Below are 18,543 nucleotides of genomic sequence, written 5' to 3' on the forward strand. Positions count from 1 at the left end.
CTCGTCCTCTTGATTGTAATTGAAGAATGAAAATACCATCTTCATTGCTTAAGATTGCTTCACAAAAGAAATTCCAAGCATTATGAGGAATATTAATCCTTGAAGCTCTAAATTGTCCTGATACTCCGAAATGGAAAGAAGACATACTTTTGGAAGAGAAATCCGTCTTTCTGATTGAGGGTTGTTGAAAGTTTCAAAAATATAACCTTCCACTTTTTTATTTTTACATAAGCTGATTTCTCGCAACTTGGAATAGGAACAAAATCGAAGATGTAATACCAAAGCAAACAATACTTCGAACTGTAGTACGCCATGCGTCGCAGGAACATGAGTGAGAGTCAAGCTGGAAAATAAGTGACAAATAAAACGAATTATAGGAACTTCATGACAGGAACGTTCAAGATATTTCAAAACAATTTTTGAAGAAACCAACTTGCAAGTATAATAAAAACCAAAGTGGCTTGCAATATTCAGAGTAAATTCAGTATATTCGCTAAACTTCAAACGACCAAAGAATGTTTCTCTCTAATGAAGAGGATTCCTTAAGATACTAGCAAAAAGCAGCGTAGAGAACACAGCATATCCTTTAGGTCCCATTCTCTCCCACTCTCAAAGAAAGATTTTTAAGCATAGGAATTGTTTTGTACCGTGTTCCTTAATTCTTCTTCTGATAGTCTCTCCATTGTGGTCCAAAAAACTGTCGACAAACTGGAAGTGTCTCATGTAATAAATAATGCCGTGCCTTTTCATAACAATACTTGTATTCGGTTGGTCTATACATTATGTAACTTGTAAGTTGCGTGTCTAATGCTTTCAATCAGAGATAAATTTGAAAGTAGTGAATGTCATCTCCTCCATAAAAATATCCAATCGAAACACTTAGACATAAATGACACAATAGTTCCTTGTTCAACAGTTTTTCCAGTTGATGACGAAGTTCCCATAATGTTAATACATGCGTCAAATGCAATATCTGATAGCCCACGCACATCTTTCCTTGAAGCCTCAATGACACGTCAATCTCTATAGGACAAATGGAGCTTGCTTGAAATGTTAAGACTAATATGATCTCTTGGATAATAAAAGATCAAGTGACAACAATCTCATTGGGTGGGATTTACTCGCATCTTGTATATTTGGCAATATTTGACCAGGTCACCATAAAAACTTTTGAAATACCAAAACATCTTCGAATATTCTGTGCTGTCTGGAGGATCGTTTCCATATTTTGTAGGCAGGTCCATTAATACTATTATCATTATTATTATCAATCTTCCAAAATGTTGTTATGATTGAACTGATAGTAGCTCAAAGTCAGTTTTAAACTTTCCTTCCATAGTATATACAGGTTTTGAAACTTTGGAAATGTGTTTCTTTCAGAAAGAGTTCATATGCTACAACAAAACGATTAAAAATGTTGGGTTGGTCCGAAATTATTTTATTCGTTTTGCTAATAGATTCGAAAACTCGTCTAGTGCCTTGTTACTAGATCCTTCAGTATGGAGAAAATAATTTTTCTAAACTATAATATGGAGTAAGGTTAATATGGTGTGATTTTCTCAACTTTCCTATCTAGAAATACTCTACCATCTTCATAGGATGATGAGACCCTGAGAACAACAAGTTGAAATATAAATTTGAAATTGTAGAGAACCCTTCAATACGCTCTTCTAGTCGGATAAAAAAGTAGAGTAATATTCTTTCTGGAGACAAGTAAAAGAAGACTAAAGACAAACATGAATAGATGTAGCAACAAGTTGCCAAGTTTTGAAATTGTGCAAAGTCCAAACTATTTCGTCGTTTTCAATGGAAATGAACGTCAAAATCAGAGCTCAGCTTTGTTGTTATAAGTTTCATTTATGCATTATACAGCACGTAACAATGGAATATGTCATCCAAATCGTGCAATTGTAGTAAGAGGAATAAATTTGCTCAAATTTGATATAGTTTTTGACAGTGTCTTATAAAACAGCCCCTGATTTATGACGACTTTTGAAAGTGTCTATCCTTGGAAAAATTCTCAGATATTAAAACAAGATATTCCTAAATATTTTTGGAAAGAGATAAAACTATTTCTTGTAGGGTTGAAATGCCAATATTTCTCGAATGTGGATCATCCACAGACTTGAAAGCGTTCCTTAAATTCGATAAAATGTCTTTGCCAATAAAGTTTTCTACATCAGCTTCAGAAAGAATAACCAATTCACAGTTGTGAGGAATCAACAAATCTCCAACACCATCGCCAAAAGAATAACAACGACTAGAATGATTCAAGTCCTCAGATACGTTGGTCGCTAACTGAGTACTCATAATAATCAACATACAATGCCATGTAGGATGACTAGTCAATGCTTGATCATGAACTGGTTTTAAAAACTTGTGAGCTTCTTCCAAAATTTCATTCCATCGAATACCATTACGACTCCATCTGCCTTTACAAGCAATACCCACAATCATCAAATTCTTCTCATTCGTTCTTCCATGCAACTTGAATAATATATCTGGACTATGAAAAGTTGAATGAAATGGAATATATATCTTTTCAAATTCTAACATTTCTTCCACTATCCTTTCCCATTCATCATTGCTTCCAAATGTCATTCTCTCCATTCCTGATACAGCTCTGGTATAATGTATAGATTTCATATAATAAGCAGCAGATTCGGAAGAAAATTGTAAATTCATCTCATTCCAAACACGAGACAATTGACCAAGAGTAGAAAACATTGAGCTGTTTGTAGGACGCCGAGAAAAATGTAAATAAAACAGTGTAGCAATAAGACCTTCCAAAATTCGACATTTCGACTCATAAAAGAATTCAACAGATTGAGACTTGAGAGTTTGTAAAAGTAACCATTCTAAACGATCATCCTTTAAGCCTTGGTCAATATATTCAATCAGTAACTTGGGAATCAACACTTCATAGCGTTCGTTGCGGTCTGGTTCTATAACCAATCGACGATAGAGACACATATCTGTAACTAGATCAAACAAAAACACATCAGAATTTGAGCTCATTTGCACAGTTTCATCAAAATCAAATCGAATACGATACAAAGATAATAACGTAAGCATTCTTAACAAGCGCTTACGCTGCTCACTGAGACTTATCAGACGAGGTAAGAATGGCGCAACACAATAATTTGTTACTAAAAAACCATTCATTATGATCAAGAAGGTTTCCTTAGATAATAAGAAATTGTTGTTGGATGACTTATACAGCAAAAGGTAACTGATTGCTCGAACAAGTAAACCAGGAACACCACCAGTCAATTCCAACAACAATTCTGCAAGTTCACTAATTGAGAAGTCTTTGTGACAAAGAATTTCTGAAACCTTTGGGCTCCCAGGGAATAAAAAGGAAGAACTTTTCTCCAAATGTTCCACGATACTATGTTTCTCAAGCGGCGAAAGAGGAATAAACACTAACTGAACCCTTGAGACTGAAGCTACGTAATTATATATATTTAAGCCTTCACTTTTCCCAACAACAATAAAAAACAAGTCGGGTTCTTTGCACAATTGACTAATGATACCGAAAAAGTCATTGTAAGGTCGAACTCTTCCGTCATGGGTTCTCTTGAAATGAAATTCGTCGAGACTTTCGTCTAGGACACCAACTTCATCAAATGCTATCAGAAGATATTGATCAGAAGGAATCCTTAGTATATCTCGTAAGAGTGGAACTAGGTTGGAGGGTTCCATATCCACCATTTCGAAGGCTTCTTACTTTCGAAAAATTTCCGCGCCAACTTGAGAGCAGGCAGCCTTTATTAACAAATAGTAGACTGCCCACTTCAGGTTTCGAAAAAACTCTATGGGGACTGTGGGCTCCAACCGCCTTAAATCCGCATAAAGCAACGAAGCCCTTTTTAATTTCTCCAGGAAACCTCTTCGGTTGGCCTTCTCAGACTCATAAACGTAATCGAGACCTATCAGTGCACTTTCACCCATATTATTCACCAGTTCCAAGTAACTTTGTACGAATTTCGTCTTTCCACTTCCGAAGAGGTGAGGACCAAAGGGTATGACTGGTTTGAAATGGCGATCAAGTTTACGGAGAGTGTATAGCTGAAATAACTGCAGTGTTACTACACGAACATCATTTTCTCGGTGTACTACAACCATGTCATATACGGTTTCTGGTTCAAGCTCACTAGACATATCGTAAGCTATGAAGTAAATTATGCAACAGAAAAATACAACAATGATCGATCAATCTTCTTTAAAAGTCCAATGCTCAAACGTTTGATTGTGAAGCTTAGGACAAATCTTAAAAAGTTCATTGCTCAAAATTTCTAACGGTTGATAATTGAAGAAAGAGTGCTCCTTGAGCCTTTTATTTGTATGACAAGTTAACAGAGTTGCTCCGCGTTCAAATTGAAAAGTGACCATCTCGCACTTTCAAGTTGACCTTACAAAGCATCCGAATTGGACTGATCACTGCACACAACATGAGAACAAATCAAAACTAATTGCAATCGAACTGAGATTTTCTTTGCAAAGCTAATTTCGGTCAAACTCAACTTTGTTGAAAGGCTTAAGCGTCGCTAGGGAGTTGACAGAACTTCCTTACAACGCTATCTTTCTCCCGTCGCAATATTACTATGGTATCAAGATAAATTCTATCTATACCAGTTATTATACCAATAGCTTTTTAAATCTCCTTTAGTGGAATATTTTCTTCAATAAAACTCACTAAACATAAAAGACTCCATATCTCCTGTGAAAGCATTTGCTCAAAATCGAGTAAAGCAGGTTAACATCTCCAATGTTCGATAATAGAATAAAAGAAAATTTTGTATTTATGAGTTGCAAATACAACGAATGAAACATATTGAAAAAATGACAAAACTCTCAAATACATTCATCGTTCGTTAGCGAGATATGACCTTATAGAAGATCTTATCTTCAACCTCAACGCAGGTTTATCTATACCCAAGTCCCGTAAAATTTCTTTGGTCACCGCTGGAAGCTCGTCCATATCAATATCTTCCACTTTCGGAAGACAATAAGCAACATCTTCTTCAGAAAGACCACAATATTCTCTTAGGAAAGTATTCCAATCAAATGACGAAGACAAAGAACTCGATGCTGCAACCCTTTGTTCGCCTCGTGTATTTCCTTCTTCCACTTGCATAGCACTTTGAAAACCTTCCATTTGCATCCTATTCTCCTCATTGGTTCTCGGTCTTATATTTCGAGCTACTCTTAAAGTAACATTGAATGGCTTAGCTTCCAAAGGCGAAACATATTCATCGGACATCGACTCAAAGACAGTTTTACACCATACTGAAAAGTCTTTTCTGAACTCTTCTCGGCTTGCTTTCCCAATTTTCCTCAAAATATCGAAATTTTCTCTTCCCAAAAATCGTTCAAGGTTCCTTTGAGAAACAACTACCAATTGCAGACATGATCGACGACTTTCATTCAAAGTTGACCCTGCAGAATGTTCAGTAACCAAATAACTTGCATCCTCAACAATATTCTGTTCTTCACTAGAGAAAACTACAGATCGATCATATCTAGTACAAACTACCACAAACTGAAAACAAAGTTGAACAGATGAAGGAGATCCGTCATTCAAAACGGAAATAACTTCTTGGAAAAATTGTTCTGCTTCCTTCTCAATATCTCTCTTCGAAAATTCAGTTTTGTGATAAAATGTAAATGAAAATGCAACAACATAACGTGTCTGTCCATTATGGAATACAACATATGCATCAGGACCACTCGAATCGCCATCTTTTGGAACAAAAATACCACAACGTTGTAAATATTTTCCATAATGGTCAGAAAATGAATCAGAGACATTTCTCAAGATGGGTATATCATTAGATTTTGTTGATTCCATAGAATAAGAAACATTGTCCTGTTCAATAAAAGAACCCTGGAAAATTCCTGGAATAGCAGAATGCACAATAGGCGAGGAATTAGAATGAAGAAAAGCTAATAAGCGAAAGCGAAAGATCTTCATAAATACAAATTCAAAGAAGACTCCCTTTGCTGTTGAAGTGTCGGGAATATAACTAAACGGAGATAAACGAAAAAGTTCAGTAGCCTCACGGAAAAAGCTATAGTTGCTATGAGCTCTCAATATAAATTCACAACAACCAATCTTGAATTTAGTGCCCAAATCAATCCCGTCAGTTTCACAAATTTCAGAATAAAACCCAAAAGTTGCAACCAAGTCCATCAAATAAGTTCTCGTTCCACATAGAGTAATTGCAAATCCGATTGGGAAAACTGTTCCGAGTTGATAATTCAAAAAGACAAATTCATATCGAAGAAGGGTTGAGGAATCTAGTATCTCTGGAATAATAAACGTTAACGAATGTAGTAGTAAAGACCGGAAGACACCATCTAACAAAAGTTCCATATTGTCGTTGTTGATAGCAGGTTGCGATAAGTTTGCAACTTTCCGTACTAGGGCAAGTAAAGTATTCCTTAAAATCAACGGGATACCCCCTGTCTTCTTTTTCAACAATTCTAAAAATCGATGTCGTATACCATCTGAGGGTAATAACCAGTCCTTCAAGGACTTTCCATCATAAGTTGCCAGCTCAATATATTCGTTAATATCACGGAGGTTAAAGGGATTCAACCGCAACATACGAAGACTCACACTACTGGAGCGAGCATCAGACAAGGGGGCCGAGATTTCAGCAGTCCGACCTGCCAAATAGACAATTAACTTCCCTGTAATCAAAAAACCACGTAAAATACGGAAGAAATTCCGGAAAGGTACATATTTTGGGTCAGACTCGACGAACTCTTTCGCGCCAAGTTCACTATAGTATGTGGTGAGGTAACTCAGGTGACTAAGTTCGTCTATCATCAAAAATAAATATCGTTTCTGAAATTGTTCGAGAAGAAAATTAATAGCTCCTACAGTATCGAATTTCTTTACCGTCCTCTGAGCCATCTGAAGAGCGTCCGTATCTTTACCATTTTGTCGATAAGCGTTCAAAATAATATTATACATCAAAGCCTTTCGAAAACTTGGAAAAGGAGCATCAGAAAAGCTCTCTCTTAGTTCTAAGATAACTGACAAAGTTTGTTCCGCAAAGTGTTTCCAAGGCACCTTCAACGCACTCGGTTGGGGGTTATCGTTTGAACTGTGTAGTTGTTGAAAAGCCTGTGCATTGGAACACTCACGCTCTGCAAAAATATTCAAATAGGCCAAAAAGTTTTGGCCTACAAATGTTTTGCCGGCTCCATAAATATGCGGCGCAAAACAGCAAGCCGGGCGATTGAACGAAGGCCCACCGTACGCCTTCTCCGAGAACTGAAAAAGAAACGTCTGTATAATTGTCCTGACGTCCTCTTCCCTGTCAATTTGTGGTTCTTTTAAGCGGTATATTGTTTGCATTATCCAAAGACTGATACAACTCGAAACTTTCAACAACGAATGACCTAAACACAAATTGTAAATTGGACAAATTGATAATGTTTTTCAAGAGTTTCCAGGGCGGCTATACAGTTACTTTGGATATCTTTAAGTTGGTTTATGACACTTTAGCCACTTCAAACCTATCGAGGGATTAAAGTTGTAAAAATGAAATTTCGGAATTTAAACCTCTCTTTGAACATATTTCAAGCTTTGAATTGTTTCTATTGTAACAGTCCCACCTTTTCCTTTGAGACGTTGAGCTCCACTTGGCTTGTATTGTCTTTTTGGATTGTCCAATATTGAATACCTCTGTTACCTTTATATACTCCATTCAAGAAATATCGTTGTTTAAACTCTGGTATCCCATGGAAATTCGCTGTTTGCGTTTCGAGGAGATAACCAAGGCAATGGATTCCAAATAACTCAAGGTCGTGAACCTTTCATCTCTCTCGTAAATCAGCAGGTTTTTATTGAATGTCGTTTTAGAATATTTTTCGTGCATATCTGCAGTCAGAATCTTGGTCCTTTAGGCTCTTGTCGATATCAGCCCTTGGGTTCACATTTTTAAGATAGTTTGTAAGAACCTTAACTAGATTCTTAGTCGAATCCTATTCCTTTTATTTTTGGGCACTTTAGTTGTGTCCGTTTTCATTTAGGAAGATACTCTTTTTAAAGAGACGAATTATAGGTTTGTGATCAGATTTGGAACATAAAAGACATTTCTCAGAATAGCATGCAAAAGAAATCCAGGGACTATTTCTACCCATCTGTCATAGTGTGTCCTCATAGAATGGCACCTTTAAAAGGGTCAGATTCATGGGTTCAGTTGGTGATTCATCTACTTTCTTATTTACCTCAGAGTCAGTTAATGAAGGTCATCCGGATAAGATATGTGACCAAGTAAGTTTTTATGTATTCAGTTAGCAGACTTGTTTCATTACTCTTGTTTCACAAAGGTTTCCGATGCCGTCCTAGACGCTTGCCTTGAAAGGGACCCTCTCGCAAAGGTAGCTTGTGAGACAGCCACAAAGACTGGCATGGTTATGGTTTTTGGTGAAATAACTGTAAAGGGTGCTACTATTGATTATGAGAAGGTTGTGAGAGATACCATAAAGGAGATTGGTTTCGATGATGAGAAGAAGGGCTTGGACTATAAGACTTGTCGAGTGTTGGTTGAGTTACATCAACAGTCACCAGATATTGCACAAGGAGTTCATGAGAACCGTGCAGCTGATGACGTTGCTGCTGGTGACCAAGGAATTATGTTTGGTTATGCCACGGATGAGTCTCCAGACTATATGCCGTTGACACATAGTTTTGCTACTCGTCTTGGGAAACGTCTGACTGAAGTACGTAAGAAAGGCACTTGTCCTTGGGTTCGTCCAGATGGCAAGACCCAAGTTACTATGGAATATCGAAAGGAGAATGGTCATTTGGTGCCTTTAAGAGTTCATACTGTCGTCATATCTACGCAACACGATGATAACGTATCGAATGAGAAGATTCGTGCAGATTTGCTGGAAAAAGTTATCAAGGAAGTCATTCCCAGTAAATATTTAGACGATAAGACTGTTTATCATTTGAACCCAAGCGGACGTTTTGTGATTGGAGGACCGGAAGGTGATGCAGGTTTGACAGGGCGAAAGATCATTATTGATACTTACGGTGGTTGGGGTGCTCATGGTGGTGGCGCTTTTTCTGGAAAAGATCCTACAAAGGTCGACCGCTCAGCCGCTTATGCTGCGAGATGGGTTGCCAAGTCTATTGTTGCTGCAGGACTTGCACGTCGTTGCTTGGTTCAGCTATCTTATTCTATTGGAATCGCCTCACCACTCTCCGTCTTTGTGGATACTTATGGAACGGGAACCAAGCCAGATCAAGAAATCTTGGAAATAGTCAAGAAGAACTTTGGTAAGTTTTGCGTTTTACTTTAAGATTGATCATAACCATGTTTTGTACCATAAGATCTTCGTCCTGGTCGTATCATAAAAGATTTGAATTTGTTAAGGCCTATCTATAAGCAGACTGCAGCTTATGGCCACTTTGGCAGAGATCCCAAAGTAGAATCGACGTTTACGTGGGAAATACCTAAGAAACTGGAATTTTGAATATCCAATAAAATTATAAAGAATATTGTGCAAAAATGGTAGTCACATTGTCTGTTACATTTACAAATAACATTTTGTTCTCAAAAAGAATCCACGACGAATTGGTATCAGAACAACTTGTTCTTTCGTCATTTGTTAGTTATTTGTACCTTTTTGAAGTTTTGGAGTAAGAGCTTCTACGATGCTCTTGAAACAAGGCTTTCTCTTCCAAGTCATCGAATACATATTCATTGTGATAGGATCGTTTTCCGTGACCTATTAGGAAAGATAATTAATATTATCAATTCACATCAGTTTCATTATCAACCGAATAAACAACACATACTTTGAAGCGATTCGTCCTCGTCTAAACGAATACAATGGCCTTGACGAACACGATTCCACAACTTGGCAACACTTTGTGAAAAATCTACCTGAACAACAATCAACAAATTTTAGCAAAAAAATAGTTAAACCAGTATATTCCTACTCTTATCCTTCGATCATCAATCAAACAATTGTTCATTTTAAAAAATGCCTGTTCACAAGCTTTACGGTCAGGAAACTCTATAAATCCATAACATAGGGACTCGCCAGTAACTTTGTCTTTAATTATCTCAGCCTTACAACCAATTTCACTACTTTCTACACATAGTCAACCAATTCATAACAAACCTTGCATTCACCAAACCGAGAAAAAATAAGTTCCAAATCTTCGGAACGAGTCACAGGATTCAACTTGCAAACAAATAATGTCTACATAGAATAAAAGTCATTAGACTGGTCCATCTTGCACAATTTTCTCTCTTACATTATCCGGTGGTTTAACTTCTGCATCAGGAATATCTCCAATGATCTCTAAAACCTCTGCACGAGAATGTGCCTCTTTTCTACGTCTCAACTTTTCTCTCTCTTCACTATCCATTCCTTCCTCTTCTTGCCAGATTTCATCATCATCTGAAGATTTACTTTCGAATTACAATCACTTTTCTTCTTCTACAGAAACTTACCTAGTCGTACTTCAGAGGACACGACATTTTGGTTTCCATCTCGTTCAGGAGAAGAAGGTATGGGTGGCATACCTGGAGGATCAGGAAAAGGGTCGTCCAATATAATCGTATGATAGATGCGAATAACTTGAAAAGGTTTCTTCTTTTCGTCAACAAGGACCGATTCTATTGCTTCAACTGTTTCCCAACCCTATAGAAAATAATATAAACAACTTGAATACGCAAATGAATAGGAATAAATACCTCTTCTACTTGACCAAAAATGGTATATTTCTCATCCAAGTAGTCCAACTGATCACTAAGAGTAATAAAAAACTGACTGCCATTAGTATTTGGCTGACCGGCATTAGCCATAGAAACTCGTCCTTTGCGATTATGTCTATCAGTGAAAAACTCGTGTTTTAGCACTTTCAAAATCTTACATAAATAATAAAGTACCGAAGCTTGGGAGTGAACTCGTCTTCAAAGTATCGTGCTTGTTCTCCAAAACAAATTCCATATATGCTTTCACCTCCTTTACCTGTAATTGTCGGGTCACCTGTTTGTATAACAAAACCCTAAATTCAAAAGAATCAACCATAAAACTTCTAAAAAGACAGTTTCAACTACAAGCTCACCTTGTCAACATAATGAAAAGTACAGAGGTGATAATACTTGATCTTGCAAAGTTTGAGAAAATTTTTACAAGTTAAAGGTGCAAGGTCTGTGAAAAGGTCAACAACAATATCTCCTCTTGAAGTCTGCAACAAAACACTCATGCTTTGGCGAATGCTAAGTATTTCACAACTTTTAGAAACCACCTTTCGTAATCTACTGTATACAGTTGTAACTCAACAGAAAAATGACAAGGCTATAATGAAGGTGAATTGTCGAACACTCTCTTCTTTCACAGTAGCTATAGTTTCTTGTATACTTGGTGTTATAGTGACAAAAGATTTCCAGTCAGTTGTATGAAAAAAATTGGAAACTGTTAGGAAGTTACCAAAATGATTAGCTCTTAGCAGTTGAAGATGCTGAATTTAATCAATTTATTATGATTACAAAGCACAACTCCATTTTTTATGATTGCCAACATTATGTCAAAGAACCAAGACGCTCCTTATCGACCTGTGACTTTAACCTCACGAAATCTCAAGGTCTTTGATTTTCTTTCGTTTTTTCTCTTTTATATTGGTACAGTGCTATCTTGTAATCATAGGAAGACAATAACTTTTACCTCAACTTTTGTCCATCAGAGATTAAAAGATGAAGGTACTTTTCCATTCTTTCAAGTTGAAGAGAGTCACCAGCAACGTACGCAGGTTCATACCATATGAGCAAATACCAGTCAAATCTAGCCAAACCATTGTAATTTCATAGCATTCGTACACAACGCACTTGCAGAATTCCAAACAGGAAAGGGTTTGTATGTTTTTGCCATTGTTAGATATGACTCGTAGTCATCTGAAGCAGTCTTCTATAAAATGCAAGAAAGTTAAAGCTGCCCGAGAAACTCTTAACAAAGAAGTCGCAAGCAGAACCATATAATTCTTGGTCTGTGGTTGTCCAATTTCTAAACCGTTTGTTTAGCTAATTATAGGCATATTTTATTGCACACTTGGCAAAAGTTTAGATTGACGCTATCAGCTATATGACACTTGATTTAAGATTGAGGACGGTCTTCCTCTCGTTCCAGTTCTATAAACTCAACCAGTGAATCTTCAACCCAAAAATCAAACCTCACAGGTGTTGAGATGCCTCCCTTTAACTTGATAGAATGTGTTCAATTCATAAAAGAGGAATTCCCTTGCTTTTGTACAGCTAATAAAGAGAACCTCACAAGTTGAGACAAAGTTAATATCTGTTGGCAGTCTTGCTCTTCGCAATTTTTAGACCTATACAACTGAATTCAACGTTACAAAGCCTATTCCAATCAAACTAACTATGTTCCACATAAAGTACTGTTAACACTAAATGATGAAAATTAGCCATATCAAAGCAATGTGACTATGAAGTTTGTTCAATCGGATTTCACTTAACTTTTGCAACTATTCAAAGTTGAGACAGCTGGTGGTCGATTCCAATGCATAAGTTTTGAATAAAATTGTCAACCTCTATGTAATCTTACAAGAGAGTTTATAACATACAGTAAATTATGTCGCCATATAGAGCTTTGAGATAGACTGCTTGAAGACAGAGCTGAAGTTTTAACAAAAATTGAAAACTTTTAAAGTGACTGGTTCTATTGTCATTCATTGGGTAATAAGTTGGAATAAGAATCTAGCACTTGGCATATCATCTCCTCAAATACTTGCATTCCATAGGAAAACACGACACAAGCGAATATATATACTTCAATACAAATTCTTCATAACCAAATAAGAAACATTGAAGAAATCATTTTGGCTAATGATAATTCTTCCTGGTAAAGCTCTCTCAGTTTCTTTGTCAAAGAATAGATTCTCTAAAAAGTGATTTTGCATTGCTTCCAGTTGTAAGCCATTTTATCGAGTCTATTTCTTTCGAGTAGCAGTTTGTAGAGTTGTTTGGAAGACAAGTAATCCCTTTCTCTTTCTTGCACAAAATATTCTCAAATGGAACTTTCATCTGTTATGAGTATATTCGAGTGACCTGCAGCATAACTCCATTTATTCATGAGACAAGACCATTCAAAAAAGTAAGAGGCCGTGAATTCTTTTAGTCCTCGCAGAACCTTAAACGATACTTTGTCATATAAGCACACTGATGTTGTTCCTTTCCCAAAAGTTTCTTTTGAATGTTCGTCGTCATAAGAAAATCGTTCTGCACTTAATAAAGGAATGACTTGAACTCTTTGCAATAAGATATAAAAGCTTGTCAGTTGAGGTTCAACAATGCCCATTTAAGGAAAAAGTTCCTAGTTAGTATTCTAAAATAACGACAGTGTCAATTTCATATCAACCCAACTAGTTTCCGACAGTGAGAGCTTCCTCCAAACTTTATTTATTCTTTCCATGACTTTAAGAAAAAAAATACGGTTAATGGATCCGTTCATATTCTAAAGTTACTAAGAAAACTCTTCAGTAATGCCACTAAGCAGTTTGGCTATTACGATGGGATCATTGATACCCATGCGAAGTAATGAATCTTCATTAAGTCTGGAAAGCGAAACTCTGCCAAACCTTGAAAGTTTCCTAAAACAATAGGCAACATCCTCTTCAGAAAGACCACAACGGTCTCTTAAGAAAGTATTCCAATCAAATGACGAAGACAAAGAACTCGATGCTGCAACCCTTTGTTCGCTTCGTGCATCTCCTCCTTCCACTTGCATAGCACTTTGAAGCTCTTCCACTTGCATCCTATTCTCCTCATTGGTTCTCGGTCTTATATTTCGAGCCACTCTTGAAATAACATTTGATTGCTCCAAAGACGAAACATATGCATTGGACATCGACTCAAAAACAGTTTCACACCATACTGAAAAGTTTTTAGAAAACTCTCCTCGGTTTGCTTTCCCAATTTTCCTCAACGTTTCGACATTATCTCGTCCCAAATACACTTCAAGGTTCCTTTGAGAAACAATTACCAATTGCAGACATGATCGACTACTTTCATTCAAAGTTGATCCCGAAGAATGTTGAGTCACAAAACGACTTGCATCTTCAACAATATTATGTTCTTCGGTAGAGAAACCTACAGATCGATCATATCTAGTACATACTACCACAAACTGAAAACGAAGTTGAACAGATGAAAAAGATTCGTCATTCAAAACGGAAACAACTCCCTTAAAAAAATGTTCGGCTTCCTCCTCAATATTTGTTTTCGAAAATTCAGTTTTGTGATAAAATTTGAATGAAAATCCAACAACATAACGTGTTTGTCCATTATGGAATACAACAAATGCATCAGGACCACTAGAATTGCCATCCTTTGGAACAAAAATACCACAACGTTGTAAATAATCCCTATAATGAACAGAAAATGAACCAGAGACATTTCTCAAGATGGGTATATCATAAGATTTTGTTGATTCCATAGAATAAGAAACATTGTCCTGTTCAATAAAAGAACCCTGGAAAAATCCTGGAATAGCAGAATGTACAATAGGCGAGGAACTAGAATGAAGAAAAGCTAATAAGCGAAAACGAAAGATCTTCATAAATACAAATTCAAAGAAGACTCCTTTTGATGTTGAAGTGTCGGGAATATAACTAAACGGAGATAAAGGAAAAAGTTCAGTAGCCTCACGGAAAAATTTATAGTTGCTATGAGCTCGCAATATAAATTCACAACAACCAATCTTGAATTCCTCGCCCAAAACTTCAGAGTAAAACCCAAAAGTTGCAACCAAATCCATCAAATAAGTTGTCGTTCCACATAGAGCAATTGCAAAGTTGATTGGAAAAACTGTCCCGAGCTGATAATTGAAAAGAACAAATTGATATCGAAGAAGGGTTGCAGAATCTAATATCTCCGGAACAATAAACGTTGTTGTCTTTCGTACTACAGAGTGAAAAATATCATCTAACACACTTTCCATATTGTCATCGTTGATAACAGGTTGCGACAAGTCTGCAGCTTTCTCTGCTAGGGCTACTAAAGTATTCTTTAAAATCAACGGAATACCTCCTGTCTTCTTTTTTAATAATTCTGCGAATCGATGTTGCAAGCCATCTGAGGGCAATAACCAGTCCTTCAAGGTCTTTCCACTATAAATTGCCAGCTCAAGATATTCATTAATATCGTTGAGGTTAAAAGGATTCAATCGCAACATATCGAGGCTCATGCTACTGGAGCGAGCATCAGACATACGGGCTGAGATTTGAGATGTCCTGCCTGCCAAATAGACGATTACCTTCCCTGTCATCAACAAATCACGTAAAAAGCGGAAAAAATTCCGGAAAGGTACATATTCTGCATCGGGCTCGATAAATTGTTTCATGGTAAGTTCACTATAGTATGTGGTGAGGTAACTCAGGTGGCTAAGTTCGTCTATCATCAAAAATAAATATTGTTTCTGAAACTGTTCGAGAAGACAATGAACAAATAAAAAAACACCAAAATGCTTCACCGCTCCGTCCGTGAAATCTAAAGAGCCTCGCGCAGCCATACCATTACACTCGGTCAGCAGCCAGAACAATATTATACATCAAAGCCTCTAGAAACCTTGGAAAAGGAGCACCAGAAAAACTCTCTCTCAGTTCTAAGACAACTGACAAAGTGTTTTCCGCAAAGTGTTTCCAAAAAAAGTTCTTCACCTTAACTCCTCCCAATGAGCTCGTGTTGCTTTCAGGGAAATGGCCAGGGCGTCCCTCCGTCTCCTTTTGCTCTTCTTCTTCGGCAAATTTGTTCAAAAACTCTAAAAAGTGTACACCGACAAAACTCTTCCCGGCTCCGAAGATATGCGGAGAAAAAGAAACAGCGGGACGTATGTCATTCAAGTTTCCCTCAGTTGGAGAAAACTGGTTCAAATAAGTTAGAATAATAATGTAAACATCTTCTTTTCTATCTATTAACGGTACTTTTGTCATTCCAGGCAAACTTATGCGTATCTCTTGACTAGCCATTTTACACGCCGCCAATCCAAAATCAATGAATGAGTGATGATGAGAAAAGGGTGATGAAAGCGATGACCTAAAAGCTTTCAAAGGAGCCGAGAACAAAACACTTGGAGGAGGACAAAGGAGTTGGAAGGAGTGTATGTTTTATTGTTCGAGCGATTGCTTTATTTGGTGATTGGTAAAAATGATCTCTTTGACACTTCTAGACTCACAATGACAATAGAGAGAAAGCAGGAATATTTTCTTGCTTGTCATAACTAGAAACTTTCTTTTACAATAGACAAGAAATAGATTTCTATGAATTTTTGTGGTGAATTAGATTGATGGGTACTCTTTCTATGGCTTGTATACCGTAAGAGAGTTTTTCTACTATCTTCCACACTATCTTACACGCAAACTCCTATATACAAGTCTAATAAGATACAAGCTTTTTGTAAGTTACAGACGAAATACAGTGGGAAACACAGAATTGCAATGAATGGGAAGTCTGTTAGTTTGTAACCGTTCGTAGCAGTCTATAAATACAAAAATATCTAAATGAATTTGGAGAAGAGTATAATGAAGATTGTCATACTGACTTATCATTAAATACAAGCCATTATTGATATAATAGCTACACAAGTTGTCTATCCTTTGTTCGACTTTTACCAAGTTGTGAATATGTCTTATATAAAAACATCAATAAAGGCTTCAAATATAGTAACTATAACCGTTCATTTTCCACATATCGATGCTGAAAAAAGAGCAAAAGATTGAGCCAAAAAATTATTTAACTAAAGAAGAAACCTTGCATACTTGAGTCAAGGTCGAGTAGTGTACCAACTTGAAAGCTTCAGCAATTCTCCAACTGAAAGCCACTCCATATTGAAGAACTTTTACCCAACATGACTCTTGACTGAAAGACGTTGTAGTTCCTAAGTTATCGGTCAAGTGATTGTTGTGGAATGACAATACTTCAAGATTGGATATGGTTTCCTTTGACTAATTAGAAACAATTCTGTTCCACTCTCAAAGTTGTCCTTTGCAATGCAATATAAATAGAACTCCTATGTAAATAGTAATTGTCTGAAATAGAAAGTTCTTATCTCAGTGTCCAAATGGGTAGAGTCACTTAAGATGTCTCTTGTACTATCGATAATTGAACAAAGTTTTTCATCTTTGCAACCGGGTTACTTTCCCTATCTAAGAGTCGGTGAGTTTTCAGTCTAATTCACTAAAACAGAGTTTGGATATATAGTGTCGTGAGTACTTTTGAGATAGAGTTTGAATTGCAAACCAAAATACTCTTTTTAGTATTTCCTCTTACCTTTGCTATATTTTCTCTTGGATCCAACAAGTTTCATATTTGTAGAAGCCATTCATATGAATTCCAAGGCTAGAAATGCAGTTTGAAAAAAACACATAAAAACGAAAGGAATCTAAACTTTTATCGAATTTCAACAAGCTAAAACTCTTTTTAAGACCGCAGTGCAGGTTCTCAAGTTAGAGGAAGCCTCAAGTTTTTGCTGCAACTCCCTTCGTTTGTTGTCTAAAACCGAGGAAAACTCTCTTCTATTCAGTTAACAAAAGACAGGAAGGACAGTCCAAGTGAAATCTACAAACAACCTTTTTCTGTCTCAGTCTTTGAAAATTATAGTAAAAGGAGTTACTAGTCTTCTTTCAACAGACTAGAAAGACAACATAGCAGACACTTGAAGAATGTTTTGAGATATTCTTTCGGTAACCACTTTACTAAGTATTTGGACAAGAAAGGATATTTTTCATTCTAGTTGTATTCAACATGTATGTAAGTATAGTCTATTCATTTTGAATCATTGCTACAACTCTGCAATATCGCAAAATTGACACCAAAAATAGCCTTCAAATGAAAAACTTTTAGTTTTGAAACATGTTCAAAGGTATCTCCGAAATATTTGAAAGATTGCACTAGTGTATTAATCGAATCATTCTCCTGCACACAAGTGCATATCTCAATATCCAATTTCTGTAAGAGTCAACAACTCCTGTTTTCTCCTCTGAAAATACTTGCAGACAATAGTGACATTTGATACTGTGGATTCTGCTAAGAGAAAACTTATTTTCAAAAAAGTTCAATTCAGTCCAACTGAGACAATCCTATCGATTCTCTTCTCGTTTTTCATCATAGCATTTAAATCATAGTTGAATTGTCTCTTCCAAGTAGTCGACTATATAGTTGAGATGTTTTTGAAGGTAAACATGACTGTTTAGGTTTAAAGGCTTTCACTGCCTTCTCTTGTACCATCAACTTTGAACTTTGTAAAAACCACAAATTGTAAACATAGATAAGAAAGCAAACTATATAAAACACAAAGCTGCCTTAGGGAATGGATAACTCCAAGAGAACTCTTATGTCTTCCAGTACGAAGAAAACAAAACTTTTAAAAGCTCTGCAAATTCAAGGAAAGATTTGTTCAGCTCCACTCGTCTCCTACTCTTTTTCCACTCTCTCAAACATCAGCTCCTTGAATAAGTGAGTCATAATACAAAAGTCATTCGCGTTAGACACTAGG

General features: G+C 36.5%; 8 protein-coding genes across 8 annotated transcripts in view; 2 read left to right on the plus strand and 6 right to left on the minus strand.

Moving 5' to 3' along the window:
• Gasu_03870 (uncharacterized protein) overlaps positions 1 to 166 on the minus strand; it is a 925-nt gene extending 759 nt beyond the window's left edge. Inside the window, exon 1 of the mRNA XM_005709082.1 lies at positions 37 to 166. Within this exon, the coding sequence (XP_005709139.1) occupies positions 37 to 145 (109 nt within the window). The 5' untranslated portion in view covers positions 146 to 166. The remainder of the gene's footprint in view (positions 1 to 36) is intronic.
• A 1,798-nt stretch (positions 167 to 1,964) lies between these two features.
• Positions 1,965 to 4,256, minus strand: Gasu_03880 (archaeal ATPase). Its single transcript, XM_005709083.1, has 2 exons — positions 3,731 to 4,256; positions 1,965 to 3,661 (listed from the first exon to the last, which is right to left on the minus strand). Exons 1-2 carry the CDS (start codon positions 4,162 to 4,164, stop codon positions 2,044 to 2,046), a joined length of 2,052 nt encoding a protein of 683 aa, XP_005709140.1. The 5' UTR covers positions 4,165 to 4,256; the 3' UTR covers positions 1,965 to 2,043.
• A 10-nt stretch (positions 4,257 to 4,266) lies between these two features.
• On the minus strand, positions 4,267 to 7,466 carry Gasu_03890 (archaeal ATPase). Its single transcript, XM_005709084.1, has one exon. The coding sequence runs from the start codon at positions 7,370 to 7,372 to the stop codon at positions 4,868 to 4,870; it is 2,505 nt and encodes an 834-aa protein (XP_005709141.1). The 5' UTR covers positions 7,373 to 7,466; the 3' UTR covers positions 4,267 to 4,867.
• Positions 7,467 to 8,206: 740 nt separating this feature from the next.
• On the plus strand, positions 8,207 to 9,536 carry Gasu_03900 (S-adenosylmethionine synthetase). The gene is made up of 3 exons (XM_005709085.1): positions 8,207 to 8,293; positions 8,350 to 9,304; positions 9,359 to 9,536. Exons 1-3 carry the CDS (start codon positions 8,210 to 8,212, stop codon positions 9,499 to 9,501), a joined length of 1,182 nt encoding a protein of 393 aa, XP_005709142.1. The 5' UTR covers positions 8,207 to 8,209; the 3' UTR covers positions 9,502 to 9,536.
• Positions 9,537 to 9,541: 5 nt separating this feature from the next.
• On the minus strand, positions 9,542 to 11,286 carry Gasu_03910 (peptidyl-prolyl cis-trans isomerase B (cyclophilin B)). Its single transcript, XM_005709086.1, has 9 exons — positions 11,108 to 11,286; positions 10,929 to 11,047; positions 10,734 to 10,869; positions 10,491 to 10,680; positions 10,292 to 10,437; positions 10,156 to 10,236; positions 9,971 to 10,102; positions 9,827 to 9,914; positions 9,542 to 9,756 (listed from the first exon to the last, which is right to left on the minus strand). The coding sequence occupies exons 1-9, from the start codon at positions 11,246 to 11,248 to the stop codon at positions 9,641 to 9,643; spliced, it is 1,149 nt and encodes a 382-aa protein (XP_005709143.1). The 5' UTR covers positions 11,249 to 11,286; the 3' UTR covers positions 9,542 to 9,640.
• Positions 11,287 to 11,386: 100 nt separating this feature from the next.
• Positions 11,387 to 12,497, plus strand: Gasu_03920 (uncharacterized protein). The gene has a single exon (XM_005709087.1). It carries the CDS (start codon positions 11,552 to 11,554, stop codon positions 11,804 to 11,806), a length of 255 nt encoding a protein of 84 aa, XP_005709144.1. The 5' UTR covers positions 11,387 to 11,551; the 3' UTR covers positions 11,807 to 12,497.
• A 344-nt stretch (positions 12,498 to 12,841) lies between these two features.
• Positions 12,842 to 15,516, minus strand: Gasu_03930 (archaeal ATPase). Its single transcript, XM_005709088.1, has one exon. It carries the CDS (start codon positions 15,448 to 15,450, stop codon positions 13,516 to 13,518), a length of 1,935 nt encoding a protein of 644 aa, XP_005709145.1. The 5' UTR covers positions 15,451 to 15,516; the 3' UTR covers positions 12,842 to 13,515.
• Positions 15,517 to 15,531: 15 nt separating this feature from the next.
• Positions 15,532 to 16,036, minus strand: Gasu_03940 (archaeal ATPase). The gene has a single exon (XM_005709089.1). It carries the CDS (start codon positions 16,016 to 16,018, stop codon positions 15,566 to 15,568), a length of 453 nt encoding a protein of 150 aa, XP_005709146.1. The 5' UTR covers positions 16,019 to 16,036; the 3' UTR covers positions 15,532 to 15,565.
• Between the last annotated feature and the right edge of the window lie 2,507 nt (positions 16,037 to 18,543).

The sequence above is a fragment of the Galdieria sulphuraria genome, assembly GCF_000341285.1.
Source record: "Galdieria sulphuraria unplaced genomic scaffold scaf_1, whole genome shotgun sequence".
Lineage (NCBI taxonomy): Eukaryota > Rhodophyta > Bangiophyceae > Galdieriales > Galdieriaceae > Galdieria > Galdieria sulphuraria.